This window comes from Elgaria multicarinata, chromosome 13 (assembly GCF_023053635.1).
Source record: "Elgaria multicarinata webbii isolate HBS135686 ecotype San Diego chromosome 13, rElgMul1.1.pri, whole genome shotgun sequence".
Taxonomy (NCBI): domain Eukaryota; kingdom Metazoa; phylum Chordata; class Lepidosauria; order Squamata; family Anguidae; genus Elgaria; species Elgaria multicarinata.
Genome location: NC_086183.1, coordinates 10,490,448 through 10,514,727, shown reverse-complemented (window position 1 = coordinate 10,514,727; position 24,280 = coordinate 10,490,448). Strand labels below are relative to the sequence as shown.

General features: G+C 45.8%; 1 protein-coding gene across 6 annotated transcripts; it reads left to right on the top strand.

Moving 5' to 3' along the window:
• The first annotated feature begins 81 nt into the window (after window positions 1-81).
• On the top strand, window positions 82-23,713 carry PAQR7 (progestin and adipoQ receptor family member 7). 6 transcript variants are annotated; one of them, XM_063140350.1, is made up of 4 exons: window positions 82-232; window positions 2,998-3,225; window positions 17,211-17,324; window positions 18,824-23,713. In XM_063140350.1, exon 4 carries the CDS (start codon window positions 18,842-18,844, stop codon window positions 19,898-19,900), a length of 1,059 nt encoding a protein of 352 aa, XP_062996420.1. In that variant the 5' UTR covers window positions 82-232; window positions 2,998-3,225; window positions 17,211-17,324; window positions 18,824-18,841; the 3' UTR covers window positions 19,901-23,713. The 6 variants fall into 6 exon arrangements, with proteins under 6 accessions (XP_062996420.1, XP_062996421.1, XP_062996419.1 ...); XM_063140351.1 differs by lacking the exon at window positions 2,998-3,225; XM_063140349.1 differs by lacking the exons at window positions 82-232; window positions 2,998-3,225 and adding an exon at window positions 5,806-5,903.
• The last annotated feature ends 567 nt before the right edge of the window (window positions 23,714-24,280 follow it).

Below are 24,280 nucleotides of genomic sequence, written 5' to 3'. Positions count from 1 at the left end.
GTCGTTAGATAGCAAATGTCTTGCTGCTGGTGAAAGCTGCTTGTGACACATTTGAAAGTGTGTTGGAGGCAGATAAGGAGGTTAGCGAAGAATACAAGTTCCAAGTGGTGTAGCTAGCTGTGGTGTCGTTTCATATTAACTAGTCTTCAAATCAATTGTGGAGCTAAAAGGAAGGGATCTTCACCTTGCAGTACAATGCTACCCTGTAAAACTTAGATGGGCTTACTTCCAGGTAAGTTTATAAGATCATAGACAATGTATTCTGTTGCTCAGAAATATAGCTCCACACTGCCCCATTGTCAGGAATACTACTAGTTGGAAATACCTTTTGCTTAATAGAACTCATGTAGGAAAATGGTTATTAAGACAGCAAGAATCATAACATAGCAGTTAAAAACAAAAAACAGTTTGCCTGCTTGGCCCCAGAGAATAGAAAATTCTGTTCTTGTGTGTGGAGTGGATAAGAATTTAATACACTTCTGTATGAGTAATAGCCTTGTAAAAAGTTAATAGTTCCATATTCCTTATTGTGGCCCTATTATAACCCAGTCTTAATTTACCGTCAGTCCCTAGACTTAAAGGACAGACTTTAGATTATTTAATACTTCATGCTTGCTATTCTAGCTTTCTACGGGCATTAAACATTCTGTAAAACATTGAGGAATCCAACTCAGGAAAATAATACTGGAATATAGCATGTGTGATATTTAAAGTATTAACCCTGGTGTTTACATGTCAACAAATACTGTTATACAGCATAATGTGGAAGAAGTTTGAAGTTCACACAACTTTCATTTTAAGGCATCAGTGTAATCTCAAGATGATAACTCATTCGATCCATTGTATACAAAGGCCCAGGGGTGGGGGGGGGGTCTGTTCATTTGGCATGAATTATCTGGGTTAACCCAAAGTTTTTCTGTATTAGCAAATGTAATGAGAATTCATAACTGACTGAAGGCTACTTCTGTTTCCTTGGAAGCTGAGAAAAAAGACTTCTGAGGTTTATGGTGTCGATATTGGTAATGTGCCAGTGTGCTTGCAGGCAGCTGGAATTGCTTGTCCATGTAAAGAATGGGGATCTTAAAGACCTATTAAGATGTGTGCCTTTAATTTCGGAGGGGATAGTTCAGGCTCTCACAGTACAAGACTTCTACCATCAATGCCTCTTAAGGTTTTCGAACTGAAGAAGGCTTAATTTTAAGATGCCTGTCCTTTTTAAGAATTTAATGTACTTGGCTCTGTCACTTCCAAAATAATTGCCAAATCACACCCCAAATATACACAAGCTATGAATTTTCCCCTAGTGAGTTTTGTTTACTACTAGGAAAGGGAAGATAGCCCCTCTTCTCCTTTATACTTTTCTGGGTTGAAAAAGCTTTTAGTTGCTCACCTCCAGCTGCTGTTCACTTCAAGTTCATCCTTCAATAAATCCCACCCCAAACGTAAAGATAAAATGGGACTATTTCCCCTATGAAGTTCATTGGGCACATGTCTCACAACAGGTTCCAATGTGGTTGATCTACTTACATGTAAGTTTAGGATCTAGCTTTAGAGGTGTTAAGATGCAGGCTATGTAGAAACTTAAGTTATTTCTTATGTTACTAACCTAATTATACGTTTCCCCTGATTTAATAAATCTTAAAAAGTTGAAAGCTGGGGTTTTGACACCTAAAGGATTATTCCCCCACAAATCAGACTGCACTTGTAGGTTACACGTCTATGGAGCGATAAGGAGAAAAGGGATTGAAATTTGAAAGTGAAACAGTGGACCTGCCTTGCAGATTGAACCCTGGAGGTTTTTTTTGGGGGGGGGGGTATTTTGCTTTACAACACCAGTGTGAATAGAGGGGTGATGGCAGCTGTTTAAAGAAGCATAGTAAGCAGCCTGCTTTGCAAGTTTGTTAAGGTACATCTTTCACACTCGTATCCTCCCCCTGGTAGTATGTGCTAATTTAATTGGCACATGTCCATTATGTAAAGGTTTGTTGGATCAATTTATGGCAGTATTGTCACTAATTCCTTCCCTCCTGGATGCTTTGATATAGCAGAAGTAGAGGAAAGAAAGACTGGGGTACTTCTTTAACACAAAAATTAAAGGTAACCATGTTGGACGTAGGGGCGGGGGGGGGGGGAATTTATAATTATATTGGGGCAATAGCTTTTATGAGGTTAGCTCAAAGGATACAAAATAGTATGCAAGCTTCAAAGTTCTCAGGCTAAATGGTAAACAAAGCAAAAAGAAGTGGCTGATGTTGAAGCTGTACAGGCTGCATTTAGTCAGTCTTCAGATGGAATGTGGGAGGAGAATGAAGGCATTTTGATTACACTACAGACGCGCTATGATGGTTTCAGACTGCATTTGGGATTGCTGCAATGAAGAAACAAACTAATCCTCCATTTTTGAAAATATAAGATCTAGTTCCTCAGAACTGTCTCCATCCTTAGGTGTAACACACAGGTTCCCTGCTAGGTGGAAAACAGGTAGTGAGAAATCAGTTTCTATATTAAAGCAGGATATTATTTTAGATTATGTACTAGCTTTTTTTAAAAAAACCAAACTGGGGTAGCTTTAGCTAGCAGTTGGAGGGGATATACCCTCAGAGAATAAAATCCCAATTTAAAGTGGTTTAAAAACCTCTTCCTCCAGTGTAATCCCACTTTGAACAGCTAAATTTGATATTTTCCAAGTTGCTCAGCAGTCTAACAAATGAAACTTCCATGGGACAGATAAATGAGTATTTGAATTTGTGAAAATGGGTTTTTTAAAAATCTAATGCACTGGGTGGGTAAGGAGGTGGCTTAACTTTTAAATTTTGATTTAAAATGTTTTCTAAGGTTGGGGATAGTTGCTTTATTTCAAGCGCAGGAATAGAAGAGATACTGCTGCTGCTTTCTTGAGTCATGCTGTGATCTCTTAGGCTTGCGAAATGCCAAGTAGGACTTGCATATTTTCTTTCAGGATATGGGAACGACTGACGTATGCATATGCTTTTGCAGTGTTCCAATCTGCTGGGTTGGCCCAAAACATGCTGCCTGAAGACAAGACACAAACACATACTCCTGTTCCATGCATGTACTGAAGCTGGCTGGACTTGCAGCTGAACCTTCCACTGCATGAAAGGGCAGCAGGGCAGCTCAGGGGTTGCAAGGCATGCTGGGTAGCACACCCAGCTCTGACCTCTGACACCTCGACCCCATTCCCACCTCTCACATCTCCTGCCTGAGGTAGCTATCTCACTCTGCCTAATAGTAGAGCCAGTCCTGCCTGCTCAGTTTGGGGTGGGGAGGGGCAATGCTGATATGGATCTGTAGTTCTAGTTCCCTTAAAACTGTTGGTTAGAAATACTTGTGCCTGTGGAGTAGTGGTGGACTCTGTTAAGGTGTCCACTTAAGAATTACCCAAAAAGGGGACACTGGTTAGCATAAACTATATATATGCACCTATTTGGAAATATTATAATTTAAGCATAATATGAGAAGAGCCATGCTGGATCAGACCTAGGTCTATCTAGTCCAGTACCCACAGGGGGTCAACCAGCTGTTGATCAGGAACCCACAAGCAACAGTACCCTCCCGCCCATGTTCCCCAGCAACTGGTGTATGTATATAAGCTTACTGCCTCTGATAGTGGAGATAGCACCTATGCAGCAGGACTAGTATCCATTGATAGCCTTCTCCTTCAGGAATTTATCCAACCCAGGGCCGGATTAAGGCCAGCTGATGCCCAAAGCACAGCCCCATAATGGTGGCCTCCTGGCCCCTCCATTGCTTAGCCGGAAAGACATTAAGATTCAAGAAGTGCTGAAGGTGAAATAAGACATTCACAACTCAGTTTTCTTCAAGGCCATCCCCCAAGCCAGAACACACAACTATATTAAATATAAACTTTTATTATATTTATTTAACACTAAATAGCAAGCAATATAAGCCAATTACTTTTAACTAGGGCAACAGGAAAAAAATACAGATTTTCATCACTATTTTATGCATTTTTAATAAAACTTATTAAGGGGAAAATACAAATGCAAAAATTTATTGAAAATGATTTTTAATCTGGAATTCCTTAAAATTAGATGGCTACAGCTATGGTACCAGTACTCTGGTTCCCCCTTCCCTTGGTGCCCTAAGCACGTGCTTATTATTGCTTAAAGGTTAATCCAGGGCTGATTCAACCCTCTTTTAAAGCCGTCCAAATTGGTGGCCATCATCACATCTTGTAGTGAATTCCATAGTTTGACTATGCACTGTGAAGAAGTCCTTTCTTTTATCTGTCCTGAGTCTCCCACAAATCAGCTTCATGAGATGACCCCGGATTCTAGTATTATTGTGAGAGGGAGAACAATGTCTCCCTAAAAAAATAAACAAATACACTACTTTTCATCTGTGACCAGGTGACCTGTTGTTCAGGTGCTAACTGTTGATGGGCAACTGTTCTTTATGTTACTTTATTTTGAAATCAGAATTGGACAGATAGCCTTGAAATAGAGGACAGGCTTTATAGGTTAAAACCAGCACCTTGAATTGGTCTTGGAAACATATAGCAACCCGTGTTTTACAACATGGCCCCAGGGCATGGTCTGAAAATGCAAGAGGCCACCACCTTGCTGAAGCTAAGGAGGTCTGGGTCCCTGCTTGGAGAGGAGTCCACCTGGAAACTACATGTAGCCATCTTAAATTCCGCTACTTAAGAGCTCTCAAGGTCCGAAGTTTCATCTCTATGTCTTTAAAAATGAGGGAGCTGTGAGCAAGGAAGGTGGGGTTGGAGCAGTAAAAAGTCCATTCGTCCCGCCCTCCCCTTTCTTCAGCAAGACTCCCTTCAAAGCACCCAATAAAGGAAAACGAGAGGACAGCCCTACACGGAGGCTTCAAGGTGCATTAAATGCACTTGGGGGGAAATAATCCAGACCGTTCCTGTTCTAGGAAAAGTCGGAAAAGGCTGGGGAAGAGGCAGGGTGTCTGCAGGCCAGGCACAGCGTCATGTGAGTACCGTGCTGCAAAACCGCACAACAGGCATGGCAAGAGGGCATTAAATCGCTGGTGTGATGGAGCCCATGCAAACTCCCATTTTACCCCCGTACTGATGAGGGTGCTATGCTTAAAGTGAGAATAAAATACCAAACTGCACACAGAGTTCTGCAGTTTTCATTCTGGATTGGAACACGTTGAGAATGTCGAAGCAATTGTAAAACATGCATCGGTGGTGGGCGGGGACAGAAATGTTTGTGGTGGGCTTCACACTTGAAGTAGATCTGGCTGGCTAAAGCCTCCCCCCCCCCCCGCCCGTATAAAACCATTTGGACCAGGGTCTAGACTGGCCTCGCTGTACCACTGGTGACAGGGGGGGCAAGGACGGGGACCCTTCCTTTAACGGCTGTGCAAAAAAAGTGAGAATTTTGGCAAGTGCAGCTTCTCGTGAAACGGGGAGGTGGGGGGAGAGAGAGAAGAGCCGCGCTTGTTGCAAACTCCCTTTTGCAGCTTCCTTTGCATCGGAGATCACGGCGGGAGGTGGGGGGGCGAAGAGAAGCGCCACAGATCCAGCATCCCACCCCCACCCCACCCCACCCCACCCGTCGCTTCCTTCCTCCTGCAGCTTCTGTACAATAGAGGGGCGGATTCGCCCCCCCCCCCCCGCGGCTCCGGGGCTCTCCCGCCCGCCGCCCCGCTCTCAACCACCAGGGGGCGCTGCGCCATTGGGCGCAAGTCCGCCGCCCTCGGTTCGCTTTTTGCGTGCAGCTGCGTGGGAAAAAGGAAAACAGACGAGGCGGGTCTCTCGGGGAGAGGCGGCTATTGCCGCAGAGGGGCGGCCTTGCCCTGCCCGGCTGGGCGAGCCTCCTTCGCTCGCTTTCAGCTCTTCGCCGCCTTTCGGGTTTCAGACGAGCATCCTCTGGAAGGAAGAGCAGGAGGTCAGTAAGCAAAGGGGGGCGGGTTGGTTATCGGGGAGCGACCGGGGGGGGGGTCCCCTCTCCTAAAGGACAAGATCCCCAGGTTTTTTTGGCGGGGCGGGTGGGGGGATCGGGGCCTGTGTAATATCAGAGCAAAATCTGGAGAGAGATTTCTGGGGGAGCGAATTTGAGCCCTCCATGCGAAGCCAGGAAGCGTGCAAAGAAATAGAGCCCGATGTGTGTCTTTGTGTTTTGAGACCGACCGAAAGAGACTGAGATTTTTGGGGGGAAATCGGTTCGCTAGATCCTTTCCAGCCCAGTCCTATGCATGCTTGCTCAGAAGTAAGCCGCACACACGGGACTCGGGTGGATCTTACTCTCAATAAGCGTGCATAGGATGGCGTCTTGAATTGGCCTTTTCCTTTGCCGTCTTAAGTCTAAAGCCCGCTGGACTCCGCGGGGCTTCCTTCTGAGCAAACGGGTCCTGGATCAGCCCGCAAGCTTTGGAGTCGTTCAAACTTTTGCTCTCCTCCTTGGTAGGAAATCCTGCGAGGTTTTGCCGAGACCTGAACATGTCCTAGGCGCGTGGGGTGGTGGTGGTAGGCAGGCAACCTGGAGCCTTCCAGATGTTTCGACTTGCAGCTTGTATCAACCCCAGCCAGCGGGGATGATGGAAATTGTTGCCCAAAACACATGGAGAGCACCACCTCGTGAGTCAGATGTTTTGGATTACAGCTCCTATCAGCCCCAGCCAGTGCGAGTCTGTGGGGATCAGAGAGATGAGGAAAAGTGTGAACAGGGAGAGTTGGTTTTGCTAAAAAACAAAAAACCTGCATCTGCTTCTTGTGGGGCAGTGGGGTTTGCCTGTGGACTCCCCCCCCCCCTTTGCATCTTTTCATTGCTGGAGTCTTTCACTCTGGGGGGGGCGCATGGGGGTGGGGGGCAGCAAGGTCAGCGTGTGTCTGCCCTTTAAAAGAGGGTTTTACAGCTTTATTAGCAGAACATGTCGAACCAAGAATGTTTACCCAGGGAGGCCGGGATAGGGTGTTAAAAGCGCTTGAACTTCCGAGCGTGTTTATTTTTTGGAAGGAACAAAAAAGGAGCATGCAAATCTCTGAAAACGAGCAAGCCCACGCGTGGATTCCTTAAGGCTGGCTTTTCCCAAATCGCCGATGTGTTGGGCTGCAGCTCCCTGTAGCTGGCTGGAGGAGTCCCAGCACATCTGGAGCGTGCCAGGCTGGAGGAAGGCTGCCTTAAGCAAAGAAGAGGCAGCTCCTAAGAAAAACCCAGCCGCACCCCTCAGCCACTTACATTATGTAACGGCCGGCAGGCTGTTCTGAATGAGAGAGGTGGGTCTAAAAAGAACAAGTTAGGGTTGGCGCTGTTGTCAGCCGATGAAAGAATTTTAAGTTGATGGATTTGTTGATTTGACAAGCGTGCGCCTTACCGAAACCACCGCTTAAGTTAGCTTTGGAGATCATGGAAGTAACCCGAGAGAACTTATTGCTCAGCAAGCTGAAAGGTAGCAACCTCTGTTTGCAGGAGCCGATGTGGTTTAGCCTGGGCTGGGCTGGGCCTGGCAGCTCAAGTCTTGCCTGCTCTGGTTTTCTTTTGTTCAAACTAGACCTTCTGAATGGAAAGCATGTGCCCTGCCACTGAGATGCCCGCTCCGTTACTGGCCTGCAAATCCATTTCGCCAAATCGGAAATTCCTTGCTTTCAATATAACCCCCAACCCCTACCCCTGTGATGAACCACATTTAACAATCGCCTCTAACTTGGCACTCTGGCTGGGTTTGATTAGATACATGGGAGTAGACATTTAAGGAATCTAGCGAGTTTGAAGACTTTACAACGTAGCTCAGAGGTCCCCAAATGTTTTGGATCCAAGGGCAGGTTTGCAAATTTGAGAAATTGCTGTGGGCACCCTCACAAAGTGGTTCCCATGGAGGATGTGGCTAGTCACATCATGGCTGCCGTGGAGGCCTGACTAGTCAAAAGAGGGGGGGGGATGGGAAAACTCAGGCGTTTATGGCATCCATGACAAACATGGGCCTATCTCAACTAGTATAGAGATGAAACTTTGGACCTTGAGAGCTCTTAAGTAGCGGAACTCAAGGTGGCTACATGTAATTCTCAGGTGGTCTTCTCTCCAAGCAGGGACAAGACCCAGACCTCCTTAGCTTCAGCAACTGGTCTCTGGACCCACGCATTCCGCAGGTTACACCCTTGATGCTGTTTTCAGCTCCGAACAGATGGATCTGTGGGCGGAGGTGATAAATATCTCTATGTTGTCATGGACAGATCATTTTCCGGTTAGGGTTAGTATCACGGCTACTATCCGCCCCTGCAGGGGTGGGGGACCTATAAAGATGGTCCGCCCTCGAAGGCTGATGGATCCTCTTGGATTCCAGATAGCCTTAGAGGGTTCTATGGCTAGTATCATCGACAATCCTGTCGAAGCCCCGGTCAGTAGATGGAATACAGACCTAACTAGGGCTATTGACATGATTGCTCCCAAATGTCCTCTCTGACCCACTTCTAACTCGGCACCTTGGTATACAGAAGATCTCAGGGAGTTGGAGCAGGAAGGACGATGACTAGAGCGCCGATGGCAGAAAACTCAACTCATATCTGACAAGACATGACATAGAGAACATCTTTGTTCCTATGGGGTGGCAATATGTGCAGCGAAGAAAGCATTGCGTCTGCGAATTCACATCCAGCAGAACTGTTCAGGGTGGTGAGAGGTCTAACTCAGACACCTTCCCCCCTGAAGCCGTTTTTAGAGCCTTCGGTAGTTCGCTGTGATGCCTTTAACAATCATTTCACAGATAAAATCCCTTGGATAAGAGCCAACTTAGATGCCATCATTATAGCAGAAGCTGACAATGGAGTGTCCAGCATCTCCGATCAGTTTCAGTTGGTGAGTACCGAGGACGTGGACAAGCTGCTTGGACGAGTGAGGAGGACAACTTGCCCTCTCTATCCCTGTCCTTCATGGCTGGTCGTCCAGGGAGGAAATGCAGTTAGACAACAACTACAGCGTATTATTAATGCATCTCTCAGAGAGGGGAGTTTTCCATCATGCTTAAAAGAGGCGGTAATACGGCCACTTTTTAAAAAGCCCTCCCTGGACTTTAATAATTACAGACCAGTAACAAATCTTCCATTTTTGGGCAAAGTGATCGAGAGGGCGGTTGCCTTCCAACTCCGAGCAGTCTTGGATGATACAGATATTCTAGACCCAGAGCAGGATACAGAGTTGAGACCGCTATGGTCGCCTTAGCGGGTGATCTACGCCTGAGTATTGACAGGGGGAGTGTGTCCCTGCTGGTACTTTTGGACCTCTCAGCGCCTTTTGATACCATTGACCATGGTATCCTTCTGGAACGCCTGAGGGGATTGGGAATCGGGGCCCTGTGCTTCCGGTCCTACCTCTCAGGCAGGATCCAGATGGTGATGCTTGGGAATAGCTGCTCCTCAAAGAAGGAGCTGCTGTGTGGTGTACCACAAGGTGCCATCCTTCCCCAATGCTATTTAATATTTACATGAAACCACAGGGAGAGATCATCCGGAGGCATGGGGCGGGGTGCTATCAGTATGCTGATGACACCCAAATATATTTCTCTATGCCTTCAGCAACAGCATCAGCTAAGGATAGTGTGTCTCCTCTGAATGAATGCTTAGAGGCGGTAATGGACTGGATAAGGAAAAACAAACTGAAGCTGAATCCAGACAAGACAGAGGTGCTTGCTGTCAAAGGCCATAACCTGGGTTTGGAGGTGTGTCAACCAGTTCTGGATGGGGCTACACTCCCCCTTAAAGACTGCATTCGCAGCTTGGGGGTGCTTCTGGATCCGTCGCTCCAAATGACAGCCCAGATAGATGCAATGGCCAGGAGTGCCTACTATCAGCTTTGGCTGATACGCCAGCTGCGCCCCTTCCTAGAATTGGAAGACCTAAAAATGGTAGTGCATGCGCTGGTAACTTTGAGGGTCGACTTCTGCAATGCGTTCTACATAGGGCTACCTTTGTGCCTAGTCCAGAAACTTCAACTAGTTCAAAATATGGCAGCCAGGCTAGTCACTGGTACACCTAGGGATGACCACATTTTTGTAAACCACCCAGAGGGCTTCGGCTATGCAATAAATAAATGCAATAAATAAATACAATAAATAAATAAATTACACCAGTTTTAAAATCTCTTCACTTGGCTGCCAATTAGTTTCCGGGCAAAGTATGAATTGTTGGTTATCACCTTTAAAGCCCTACATGGTTTGGGTCCAGGCTACCTGCGGGATCGCCTTCTCCTGTACAATCCGCCCCGCACACTCAGGTCCTCTGGGAAGAATTTCCTCTAGCCAACAAAAACAAGGCTGACGACTATTACCCAGAGGACCTTTTCTTCTGCCACTCCCAGATTGTGGAATGGCTTGCCGGGAGAGATTCGTCTTCCGGAATTTAAGAAAGCCATAAAGCCTGATCTCTTCCAGCAGGCCTACCCGGTTGAATTTTAAATTTGCCTTTTAATAATGTGCTGCTTTTAATAATGTATTAGTTTTAAATGTTTTAATCAATTATATGTATTTTATGGTATTTGTATTTGTGCTGCACCCCGCCTCGATCCAGAGGGAGGGACGGGTAACAAATTATTATTATTATTATTATTATTATTATTATTATTATTATTATTATTGAGCAAGGATAGAGGCTATTAAAACAGAGGAGTCAAGACGAGAGAGGGTGGGGGAGAAATAGCTCGAGGCCAGGAGTGGAGAGAAACAGCAAGTCCAAGGGGTGTCTGGGAGAGAAAGAGCAAGGCTAGGGGCTAGGAAGGGAGAGAAAGCAGGAGGCTGGGGATGATGGGAGTTGGAGTACAATACATCTGGAAGGCACCTGTTTGGGGGAAAGGGGCTAGATGGACAAAAATTACAAGGCTTGATGTGGAGAGATAGAAAGAGAAGACTATATGGGCAGAAGAAGATTGAGTGACGCTCAGGAAGCAAGTCTTTCCTTCTCTCCCTGCCTGCTGACCAGCAGCTGGTTCAGGAACAGGAAGGAGAAACTGGGATAGAGAGGGGAGAACTTTGTGGGTGCCGTTGGAGGTCAACGTGGGTGCTGCATTGGGAGGGGGCTGATATAGCATTTAGCCTGGTTAAGCAAGATCTAATTTGCTGGTCCAGCCTTTCTTAGCCAGGTGCCCTACAGATGTATTGGACTGTAACTCCCATCATTCCCAGCTAGTGCTGGATGGGGATGGTGAGATTTGCAGTCCAGCACATGTGGAAGGCACCTGGTTGGGGAAGGCTGTGTGGATCCAAGGATAGTCTGCCCTGTCTTGGATGCATGGCAGGAATTCAAATGTCTGCAATGCCCAAAGTTTTCTTTCTGTTCCAAATTTTGCTAATAAGCCAATAACAAATTTACCCGCAAAGGCAAGAAAAAGTGGCTAGCGAGCACCTTGTCCTACAGAGGAACATCAGCAGGGGAAGAGGTATGTCAACGCTAAGATGATAAGATGCCTTCTGGTTTAGACAACTTCCCAAAGCACAATAAGAGTGATAACACTCAACCACAAAGATTCACTTAGAGATGTAAAATAGACGCAATATATTAGTGATATATACAACATATATATACAGTTTGTAATCAATCTACAGAACAATTTCTCCTAGCTGGTACATGTTCTTAAACCCCTTTAAAAGATATCCAGCAGTGCAAATCCTCCACAATAAAAATTAATAAAGAAAAACAGAAACAGAAATAGTGTTCAATGTCCCAGCGCTGAAGATTCACAGTAGCATTTAACGTTTTTACAAAACTGCCTAAGAGCAAAACTTTTAGATAATAATAGTTCAGAAGTATATCACTCCACACATTCACAATGTCATGCATCTAAATGCCATTCATAAGGCGTCTATTAAACATTCATAATAAGGTGTCTAATAAATAAGACTTCTATTAAACATTCATAATAAGGCATCTAATAAAACAGTTGTCCGGTACATATCCTGTTTCGAAGTATCTTCATCAGTTGGATGCAACTTGTTCATAAAGGGAGCCGTGGCTGTACATTTAGGGTGAAACCCTCCAACATTGTCACCATATCATTTTCACGTTTCAGACCGCCAGACAATGCTCTCAACTACTAAAGAAGTAGAGAAAGCAGGGGTAAATATGGAGTTGGCAGGAAAGCCATTTTTCAGCAACTGCACTCAAGAGACCTCTCCAAGTTAAACAAGCCCTTCCTTAAAGCAATGCTGCAGGCCGTCATGTAGTGGTCAGTGTTGAAATGGACATGCTCTTCTTGATGGTCCTCATAGACAAGCCCCACGGAGAGTCCAAAAATGAAGGCAGGTGTGTTGATCCTGACAGATGGTTGTCCAGCTGCTTCTAGAGGCATTCAAGAAACAGCTGGACAACCATCTGTCAGGGATGCTTTAGGATGGATTCCTGCATTGAGCAGGGGGTTGGACTCGATAGCCTTGTAGGCCCCTTCCAACTCTGCTATTCTATGATTCTATGATCCAGTACCAACAAACCAGTTCAAACTGTTTTCATCTGCTGGGAGCAGGTCATTTGTAAAGCGAATGGGTCTTAATTGCTCATTTTAGACTAAGCCATCCCAAAATACTTTACATTACAACAAAGACCAGCAGTTGTTGCTTGGAAAATTCATCTCCCCTGCCCCAGGCCTTGGTAAAGGAACAGGGAAGTCTGATGGGGTAGCAGATGATGTTAGCATTCCTGCTAATAAAAAGGTACCACTTGCTGCCTTCTGTGAGCCCTGCCTCCATTACATCACTAGCTGCAGGCTTGGAAGAGGTAGTATGAAGAGATTTTCTGATGAATATCCCCTGTCCCTGCCCAACAATTGACCCATCCAACTGGGAAAAGCCAGGGCTCCACAGATGATGGGGTTCTGTGCCAAACAACAGACCTCTGTCAGGGTTTCAGCTAATTTTTGAAGGGAGTTAATGGGACATTTTGCACCAGTAGTCATTTTTAATATTGTGTCATCCAAACTTGGCAGGGCTGGGTTGTGTAAGGGTTAAATAACTTCTGCATAACCCTAGAACAGGCTATGGATTATGGGTTCAGACAACACAACAAGTCTTCTGTACATGAGGCAATTATTGGGCATTCGTGATGGTTCACTCACAGACATTTGTGTGTCCTTTTCACAGCATTGTCAATATCTGATGCCTCTCCCTTTGTTTTCAAGCGGGAATCTGCCATTTTATAAGTCACTGAAAATGCGATAATAAATAGATTGCACAATATAGCATCGCCATCTGTTGGTGGTATAAGTGAAACATGGGAAGGACCCGGCAAAAACAAGCGGCGGGTGGGAAGCATATATATTGTGCCGATCATAAACCTGTGAAGACTTTGGAAGAGAAAGCACTGGTAAGGTTGCGGGATGTTTGCTTAATGTAGAGAAACACCAAGCCTCAGTTTGCGTGTTCAAGATGGCGCCTGTGGACACAACAAGCCACAGTGATCATGCAAGCCAAGGCACACATTCCAGTGGCAGTGTCTTCTGTCCAGCCTTTCCCAAACTGGTGTCTTCTAGATGTGCTGGACTACAACTCCCATCCCCACAGCCAGCATTGATAACATTCCCCATAGGTGTGTGCCTTTGGAGCTTAGGGAGAAGGAACACAAAACGGGTAATGAAAATGATCCAAGGCTTTTGGAACCTTCCCTACAAGGAAAGGATAAAGCAGTCCTCTCCAATCTGGAGCCCTCCAGGGATGTTGGAACACAATCTCCATCATCCCCAGCCAGAACACCCCATGGCTCTGCTGGCTAGGGATGCTAGGGCATGTAGTCCAACACACCTGGAACACAGCATGTTAGGGAAGAGGGAGCTAAAGCATCTGGTGGTTTGTAATTTAGCGTGCGCACACAGTGATTAAGGGAGAACTTGAAAGAGATTATAGAATTATGAACATGAAGAGAGAGTGGATAGAGATCATTTTGTCTCTCTGGTAATACTAGAATTCAGGATGGCCCAATGAAACAGGTTGGTTCTAGACAGACCAAAGAAAGTATTTTTCATATAAAATATAACTAACCTATGTAGAGCTTGCTGTCATACACAAGATCTTTTTGGTTGAGCGAGGCTTATCCGTTAGGGGCTGGGAATGGAACCTCCATCTTCAGCAGCAGTGTACATGTGAATGGCTACATGGGAGGGGGGGTGGAAGGCCAGAGGCCACCTTTGAGCCTTGATGGCAAGCGTCCAGAGGCTGCTGTCAAAATAACGATGCTGGACTTTGATTCACCTCGGTCCAATCTAGAAAGGCAAACTTAGGGTGATTTCCATAGCCTGAGGTTCAGGGCAGTTTACCTAAAATGTTTTAAATGTAAATTTTGTACATGAAAAACTGTCTTGCTAGAAGCTTATCTTTGGAGTTGTTGTTTTTTGGCAAGACATTTTGTAAATGAGATAATTAAATCTAGAGGTTTGGTGTGTGTGTTTTTTAAAAAAGCACAGCCTGGCCTTCATTTCCAGCTCCATTAAACATCAACCCACTCAGCCTTGCTGTTCCAGGAAACTCCTTCTGTTGCTTCATATTTTCAGAGGTGCTTTTCATGCGCTGCCAGAGATGGCTAAGACAGAGCAGGCCCAGAGTTCCTAAGGGCCGTGCACATCCTTGCCACAGCTTCATCGGGCTGAGATCACTTCATTAAATAAATAACAAGCGTTTTACAAAAGCTCAGAGGGGGAGAAACGCCCAGCACCATTCTACTCTGAATCAAGTGATGGGATATAGAATGAGGGTGTTGCCGTATCTGAGTCCAGAGAAATTGTCCATCTAGGCCAGTGATGGGCAAACTTCCAGCTTGTGGGATCTGCTTTGTTTTATCTAGAACTCTGAGATCCACCAACCAAGGCCTGATGCAAAAGACGTACACTGAAAGCAAAAGACTTGCAGGCAGTTTGGCTTTTTCCCAATACTTGGCTACTTTAAGTCTAGCTGCCAACTGGAGATATACAAGGACATCCTTTCTGTCAAGATGATCTTCCTTGGAATCTGCAAAGATATTTATTTATTAATCTCCCCCCCCCCTTTTTTTTTTTACTGTGAATTTAATAAAACGAAACAAAAAACAAATTGTGAAAAGAAAAACTAAGGAACTACATGCATAGAAATTCCAATATTCCATCAAGTATAACATTCTAAAAAAAAATGGCGGGGGGTTATGCATAAATTTCAAGAAAAGCAGACCAAATATATGTATTTTCATCTATTCGTGAGTGGTGCCTATATACTTCCCATTCAAATGTTGATGGTGTTGTTTGGTCCTTAGTCCATTGCATTATGGGAAGTGAACATTTATCCTTCCAATGTTGTAATATTTGGGTGTCATAAGGGCTTGGAAAATTTATTTGTGCTGACTATACGTTAACTTCCAAGAAGCCGGTCCATAGTTTAGGAGGACATACACATCAGTCAATATTTATTTATTTAGAGTATTTTTATCCCGCACCTCAGCCAAAAAGGCTCTCGGAGCGGCTTACAATTGATCAGTAAAGAAGACAGTCCCTGCCCTCAGGCTTACATTCTAAAAAAGACATGGCACACAAGGAAAAGGGGATGGGGAGGGAAGAGGGGGAAAATAAAAAGAAATTAAGGAGACTGTTCAGGGTGGTGGGAAGGCCCTGCTCCATCCTCTCATCTCCCAATGGAGGGGCAGATCAACAGCTCCTTCTTCTTCCCCACAGGGTGAAGATGACAGTTAGCCCTGTGGGAGGGGGGGTCTAACTGAAGTAGGCTCCAATGGTCTCTGCCTGCTCCCAATAACAAAGAGCGTTCCAATACAAAGTTTATCCATATACGACCTCTTTCCAAAAGGAGGCGATGATTGGGCATTGCCAAAACATATGGATAAAAAAGCATTATGTACATTACATCTCCAACATTTATGTGAACTAGACAAGCCTTTCTTAAAAAGACCTTGTGGAATCCAATAGACCCGAAACAAGTTTTTTTTGGCTGAATAAGGCATAGACTAAGATCTGTAGATACTTCAGGTATATACGCTAAAACAATGATCCATTGGTTAGGCAAAATAGAGCTCTCCTATTCTCTATTCCATTCTGGTCTTAGGCCTTGAGTATCGTATTTATTGACTGATAACAAATCGTTATATACAGGGATCTGCGAAGATACTTAACAGAGCTCTGGGCTGCTTATGACATTTTGGTTTATGATTTCAGTGTGTACAAGCGGGTTGTAAATTGTAGCCCTCCTCTCCCACCCCCACCCCCACCCCTGAAGGCGCCATTTCCATGCAGTATGGATCTCCACAGCGGAACAAGGCTTTTGAAATGTCAAGGATAAGGTTTAAAATCTTTGCTGCTCTTGGCGATGGAGCTGAAAAACAACAGCATTCCGCTTCCAACATGGAGATGACCTTGAGTTTTAATAAAAAAAAGAAAACGGAGCCAGGGGGACATGAACTCTTACCCTACATGAGGTTTGGACAAGGAGCTCGAAGGGCAATTAAAGCAGCATTGCATGTTTGAGGCTGGTCCTTCTGCACAGCAATGCTGCTCATCCTTCACTTGACACATTTGGGTAGTTAGATGTACTCCAAAGGAATACTCTGGGCATGCTAAAAGCTTATGCAGTGTCATCACTGAGGCTGTAGACCAATTAAAGATCGATCCTATGAGTTTTAGTCAATGCATTGGGCAATTGATTAATGACAGTATTATTATTTTGTAAAATTTTATCATGATTTTAGGAGAGAACTAATTTTGCCTTCATTATCTAAGCTCCCTGGTAAAGATAATGATGATAATCAGCTAAAGAGCAAGACATCATCTCTATAGTTACTGAAAAGTTCTTTTGTATTTCAGTTAAATGGAGAGTCCAGATAACTCGTTCTTAATTTTTCTAGTGTTGATTTATTTATAATGACAAATTCTTCAATGCTTTTTTAATAAACTTCTTTTTGTATTTTAATCTATCATTGATCGCAATGAACCGAAAACGGAAGTGATTAATTCTGCGTGCATTTCCATTTGAGAAGCAATCGTTCTAAAGAAAAAATTAGTTTTAGCTGATACATATGTTTTGCAGCACGCATCTACACCCGCCAGAGTGCCTCCTCTAAGGGAGAATTCGCCATCTCCAGATTTTAAAATTACTCATTTAATTTTTTAAAAAAATTAAAATCTGCTAATGACTTAATTGGGGGGCATCGTTTTTGTCAATCAATTTTAAATAAATTAATTAATTAAGCTAATCAAAGAATAGATAAAATGTTGCTGTCTGAACTATAACGTGTAATTTCTGTATTTTGACAGGGTTCAGATTCTACACTGATGCAAGTGCACACGCCTACAAGTGACCAAAATAAATAAACAAATAAATTTTGACCAGTTTTAAAATCTCTTTGCTGGCTGCCAATTAGTTTCCAGGTGAAGTATAAAGTGTTGGTTATCACCTTTAAAGCCCTACATGGTTTAGGTCCAAGCTACCTGTGGGATCGCCTTCTCCCGTACAATCCGCCCCGCACACGCAGGTCCTCTGGGAAGAATTTCCTCCAGCCAACAAAAACAAGGCTGACAACTATTACCCAGAGGACCTTTTCTTCTGCCACTCCCAGATTGTGGAATGGCTTGCCGGGATTCGTCTTCCGGAATTTAAGAAAGCCGTAAAGCCTGATCTCTTCTGGCAGGCCTACCCAGTTGAATTTTAAATTTGCCTTTTAATAATGTGCTGCTTTTAATAATGTATTAGTTTTAAATGTTTTAATTAGTTATATGATGTTTGCATTCATGTTGTACCCCGCCTCGATCCAGAGAGCGAGGCAGGTTGTTGTTGTTGTTGTTGTTGTTGTTGTTGTTATTGTTATTATTATTATTATTATTAGAGATCATATCTATTGGGTGAAGTGCTTAAAAATGTCAGTGTATCCCTGGTCACTGGGAGTGATGGGTGACATCTACGACAAAGAGAAGAAAGTTTTTGGACCCGCTTTCCCCAATCTGGTACCCTCCAGATGTGTTGGATTGCAATGCCCATAATCCCCATCTAGAACAGCCAGTGAGCCTGCAGGCTGGAGATAATGGGCGTTGTAGTTCGTCACATCTGGAAGGAGCCTGTCTTGGACCTTTAGGGGTACAGCCGTTGGGATTCTAAGCTCCTGCCATTCCACAATGGGTTGGATCTTCTGCTGTTGTGCAGAAGCCAACATCTCATCTCTCCCAACGTCCTCCTTCCTCCGCCTGGCCTGCTGTTGTCGCCAGGCAAGCCGGCCTCTGGCTTTTCACTGTGTGCCTTGAAACGGGCCTAATAATTCCAAGTGGTATTGACAGTATTGCCCCCTTTAACTCTTTCAGTGTATTTACATCAGGGGTGAGGAATCTTTAGGCCTGAGGGCAGAATTCAATATTGGAAAAAGTCTCGGGGGCTGCGTTCCAGTGGTGGGTGGGCTGGTAAAAAAGGTGGAGCCAAAACTACCAGCATACAGCTTAAAGGCTCAATCTTATGCATGTTTAGACAGGGGGAAAAGCCCTAAAACTCCCAGAATTCCCCAGGTTTAACCCAGGGAAAACATTCTACCTTGCAACACAGTCCTTCACACATTTACTCAGAAGTGTTCAATGGGGTTTACTCCCAGGAAAGCATGCACTGGGTTTGTATGCTGGCTGGAGAATACTTGGGAGCTGTAGGAGGATGTTTTTTTTTCTGTCTAAACATCCATTGGTTTGTGCCCTAACTTACCCCACTGAGTTTATCTGCTCTAGCTCGTCACAGGGCTGCCATGTCCGCAGGTGTTTCTCCCTGGCCCCCTGTGGCTGCTGTTTCAACCCCCGGCACCGTTACTGGCGTTCTTTTAATAAATGCAAATAAAGATCAGGCCAACTTCACTTCCTCTTTTGTTTTTCTGAATGGGTTTTATTCTCTTCTTCAGGGCTCGGGCGGCTGTGTCATGGCAACGATCGTGTCCGAGAAGCTCAGCCGCCTTTTCATCAACGCCCAGCACTTCTGGAAAGTCCCCCGTCTCCTGGAGGAGGCGCTCCCCTCTCTCTCCTGCACCGTGGGGGTGTCGGACGTGCCCCAGCTTTTCCAGAAGCCTTATATCCATGCCGGCTACCGCCCCGTCAACCGGACTTGGAGGTATTACTTCCTGACGCTCTTCCAGCGCCACAACGAGGCGATCAACGTCTGGACGCACCTGCTGGCCGCTTTGGTCCTGGTGGTGCGGTTCTGGCAGCTGGCCCGGGTGGTGGATTTCCACGGCGACCCACACGCCCGGCCCCTCTTCGTCATCGCGGCCTCCTCCATCACCTACGCCACGTTCAGCACCCTGGCGCATCTCCTGCAGGCCAAGTCTGAGTTCTGGCACTGCGCCTTCTTCTTCCTGGACTACGTAGGGGTTGCCACGTACCAGTACAGCAGTGCCTTGGTGCACTACTATTACGCCATTGAGCCGGAATGGCATGCTCGGGTCGGCGGCTTCTTCATTCCGGGAGCCGTCTTGCTGGCCTGGCTCTCCTGCGTCGGCTCCTGCTATGCCAAATACCGGTGCCCCCATCTCTCTTCCGTGATGGGCCGTCTGTGCCAGGAAATGCCCTCGGCCATGGCCTACGCCTTAGACATCAGCCCAGTGCTTCACCGCATTTACACCTCCCCTTCCTCGGGTCTGGCGGACCCGGCTGTCCTCTACCACAAGTGCCACGTCCTTTCCTTCCTCGTTGCGGCCTTCTTTTTCACCTACCCCTACCCTGAGAAATGGTTTCCAGGGAAGTGCCACTTCGTGGGGCAGGGACACCAGATCTTCCACATCTTCCTCGTCCTGTGCACCCTCACCCAGGTGGAGGCGGTGCTTCTGGATTACAGGGCCAGGCGGGCCGTCTACTCCCGGCTGCATGGCGGCCTGGCGCCGCTTTTCTCTGCCCTGAGCCTTCTGGTGGTGCTGTGCTGCAGCCTGACGGCTCTCTACATGGCTGCCAAAGTGAGGCACAAACTGCGTCAGAAAGAGGAGTGAAAGAGAGAGATGAGGCAGGGGGGGATCGATCCACCGGCTTCCTTGCTTACTCTCCCTCTGGGCGCGTCCGTGCTGTTGTAATTTAGGAGAACGGGCATTTTGGCGGGGATGGGCGGTGCTTTTTGCAGTAAGGGGAGCATTGCTTGCTCCCTTCCGGGATGCTTATGAGGGCTGGGTGGGCGGCTCAAAGACTGCACTGGAAAAGATGTGGCGTGAGCAGATTCCCCTCATGCAGCTGTGCAACTAGGGTGGGTCTTTGGGGCCCCACAGCCCAGGGCCCCCCAAAAGTAGCAGATGTTGCGGGCAGTAGCAAACAGGCCTGGGGTCAGCTGATGGCCAGAAGTTGCTGCAGCATCCTTTCTTGTTTTTAAAAACATTTTATAATCGGGGCCAGCTGGCTGGGCATGTACATGGTTAGAGATACTCACGTTATTGGTACTTTAAAAACTTACTCTCCTTTTCTACAACAAAGTGATGCTTATTCCCAAGTCAAATGTGTTTAGCGGCAGGGTAGCATGAGCAAATTCCATTTTTTTGCCCATGCGCAGTGCTACACTTTAAAATGTGGGACTGTGCATGTTCAGAATATTGCTTTTTTTCCCCCATGTGGTTTAGCTCTGACATATCAGAGCGGCAAAAAACCGGAATGGCAGTGGAAGAGAAGAGAAATGCGGGTTTACACGTTTCACAACTGCAATAATGCACATGGGCCATCTAAAGAGCATTAAGTCCAGGGACTAAAATTACCTAGCTGCATCACTGCCATTGCAGGAGGAAGAGGTACTTTTTCCTGAACACAATTGAAACCTTGCTTTCCAGGCAGACAGTCTGTCCCGTAAGAAGAGCGCATGGCTCTTATACTCCCTCCGCCCAACACACAATCTCTAACTCACCTTTCAGGCTGGCCTTCGAAATTTAAAGTGGTCAGATTTCAGGCCTGCCTGGATCGACTTCTTTGTTTCCCCCCACCCCCTAGATCTGCCAAATGGTGCCCGGTGCGAAAGACGCACACTTCGGATGAAAGAGTCTGGAGTCCAGCAATTTGTTCGGAGCGCCAGAACCTAAATGGAGCTCTCTGAGCTTCCAGGCAAATCTGCTCCTGGTTAGCCTAAGCGTCCTTCCTTCAAGGGTGATGTTGAGAGCAAGGGGCTCATTTTATGGCTGCTGTTGCTCAGCAAACTGGGAGCCAGATATCCTTCGCACCTCTGCTGCGAATCCTGCAGAGATCTTTCAGTAGTTGCCAGTATGCTTTCTTTCCGCCCCTGTTCTTAATGGGAGAAGAGCTTCAGGAGAGGTGGATCAGGGATTGTACAGTGTAAAAAGAAAGGGTGTTGTCCTTAAGAAAACGTACAACTAGCCAGATTCAAAGGGTTAAGGAAAAAGACAATTTTAACAAGGTTTTATCACATAAACACAATTCAACAACTGTATTAAACAATTAAAATGCACTGGCATCTACTGTATACATCTGATTGTGTTAATGTTATACAGGAATACCAAAAGAGAAATTGAAAAAGCAGGTCAAACACGTTTCGTCACCGGGGTGTCTTCTTCAGTGACCCCTGCAAAGATTAAAACATACAAAAACACTCATTTAAAATACTATACTAAGGGTGAAGAGAATAGCAGAAAGATATGTAACCCAAATTGAGCCAAATATTTTAATTGTTTAATACAGTTGTTGAATTGTGTTTATGTGATAAAACCTTGTTAAAATTGTCTTTTTCCTTAACCCTTTGAGTTTGGATCAGGGATTGTGCCAGGTCCGCACCTAGCGAAGTGGGAGAGCCCTTCAAGGGTCTGTGCACCCTGAGCGGACTCTGACCTTACTCCATGCCTGCACTGGCTGTGATGATATTTCAGCACGTCTGACCTATGCAGTCACAGACTCAGATTCTACAGCCTAACCTCCTCCAAGCGGGCACCCTCCAGATGGGTTGGACTGCAACTCCCAGAATTCCCAGCCAGCATGCTGGCTGGGAATTCTGGGAGTTGCAGTCCAACCCAACTGGAGGGTGCCCACTTGCCAAAGCTTATCTGCATGACTGACCGAGGGATCTTTGCAGGACTGAGTCAGACCGTGGTGCCTTCATAGCTTGACTTCTGCTTTGCACGGCGCAGGGATGTCCCAGAGGGGAAACGTTGTTGCCTTTTTCAAGGGAAGTTTCCTGCACTTCTAGCTGACCGTTCTGGAAAATCCCACCTGGACGTGCCTTAAGGAATGGATCTGCATAAACCATCGGAGGCGGAGAAGCTGAGTTGTCATGTTTTCAGCACAGCAGTGACCGGTCTGGAGGGTGTGGTTTGGGCAAATGTTACACGTCTAGGGATAAAGGACAGGCGGGAGAAAGGGATGGACTTCTGTGACTGGCATGTAAAGAAAATGGAATGAAGAAGCAATCACACACGGCCACATGACATAATGGTGGCCACCAATTTGGATGGCTTTAAAACGGGATTGGACAAATTCCTGGAGGAGGAGGCTATCCATGGCTACTAGTCCTGATGGCTATGTGCTACCTCCAGTATCAGAGGCAATATGCCTATGTACACCAGTTGCTGGGGAACATGGGTGGGAGGGTGCTTTTGCACTCATGACCTGCTTGTGGGTTTCCCATGGGCAGCTGGTTGGCCACTGTGTGAACAGAGTGCTGGACTAGGTGTACCCGTGGTCTGATCCAGCAGGGCTCTTCTGTCCTTATGTGTTACACTCCATCAGGAATTTAGGAAGCTGCCTCATACAAGGCCAAACCATTTCTGCACCTAGCCTACTATTGGGCCTGCTCAGAAAACACACTAAGCCATGGTTAGGCCACTAACCCTTTTGCAGTAAATGGTTAGTGAGCATGTTTAAACCATGGTTGTGTAGCCACCATGGTTAGGAATGGTTCACACGGCACACTAAGTCATGTTCACACCACACGCTAAGCCCTAATGTTGACCTCAATGTGCGTAACCACCATGGCTTAGCGTGTCGTCTGAACAAGGGTCACTGTCTATTCCAGCCTTCTCCAAATTGGCACCTCCCAGATGGTTTGAACGACAAGCCTCATGATCCCCAACCATAGCCCATGATGCCTGGGGTCGATCGGAGCTGTCGTGAGGCAGGTGCTTTTCAGTTGTTTTGGATTACAGCCCCCATCAGCTCTGGCTATTGACCATACTGGCTGGGGCTGATGAGTGTTGTCATCCAAAATATCTGGCGAGGGCCAGGTTGGGGAAGACTGGTTTATTCTGACTGGCAGTGGGTCTCCCAGGTCTCCTCTCCATCACCTGATCCCTCGCCCTTTCACCTGGAGATGCTGAGGTTGAAACTGGGACCGTCTGCATGCCAAGTAGATGCTTCTACCATGGTGCTCCATCCCTCTCCGGGCAGATGTCACTGTGAAACTCTAGTGGACATGGTGGAGATGGCTGTTCCCTGTTGATTGTCCCCAGCATCTGGTGATCACCAGTATAAAAATCTGTCTACACAGGTGCCATTTACAGACTAATTTAAAAATGAAACCAATGGGTCAGTGCTCTGGAGTGTTCCAACATGCACCCCCATCTGAAGTGTAAAGTGGTATTGTTCCGGGGTGTGTGTGCAGCAGATTATATTTCTGAGTATGTAAAATTTGGCTTACATCCACGTACTGGATATGGTGCAATTCAGTGTGATGTATAACGATAAAATTCAGGGGTTCTGCAGAATTTTGCGGAAAGGAAACCTGGAAGGATGAAGAGGTTTGCGCATTTTCCTGCCTGTCTGATATTTTCTACATTTTAATTGGTCCAACATTTGTTTCTATAAAACACTTTTTACAAGCCAAAGGTTTTATTGTCTTCTCTCATGCGGATCCTTCACAGCAACGCCTTCAACTAGGCTGGGGAATACAGTCTCGATTAAGGCATCGAAACTCACATCATATATTGAGAGCTTTTAAAATGCCATTAAGCAAGTGATATCTGCAACAAAATGTTGCAGTGTGGAGTGCTCTTGTTTAGCGTGCCAGCCAGCCGTGCCCTCTTTCAGGATACTACATTCCATCTCTTCCCATTCCCCCACCTCAGTCAACATTTACTGACAATTGGGCTTGTTCAGTCCTCACCAGGCTGGGGGTGGTTGTTGGTTTTTTAAGTGGGATTATTATTTTATTATTTTATTATTATTATTTATTATTATTATTATTCATTTCTGCAAATTGTGGGGTTCTCCGGAGCCTGCTGACACCTATCTCTCGTGTGTGTGTTGCTATTTTGGGCATCTAAGCAACGATACACTCTGAACATCAGAAATAGAGAGAGTGATTATGAATATGACATGCTTTGTTTTCGGTTTGCAAAAAGGAGGCGTTTCCAGGGTTTTTTATTCAAATGATTCATTAAAGTCTTTCTATC

Excerpts from the sequence above, each read along its gene's own strand:
- PAQR7 (XM_063140351.1), top strand. The coding sequence starts at position 18,842 with ATGGCAACGATCGTGTCCGAGAAGCTCAGCCGCCTTTTCATCAACGCC.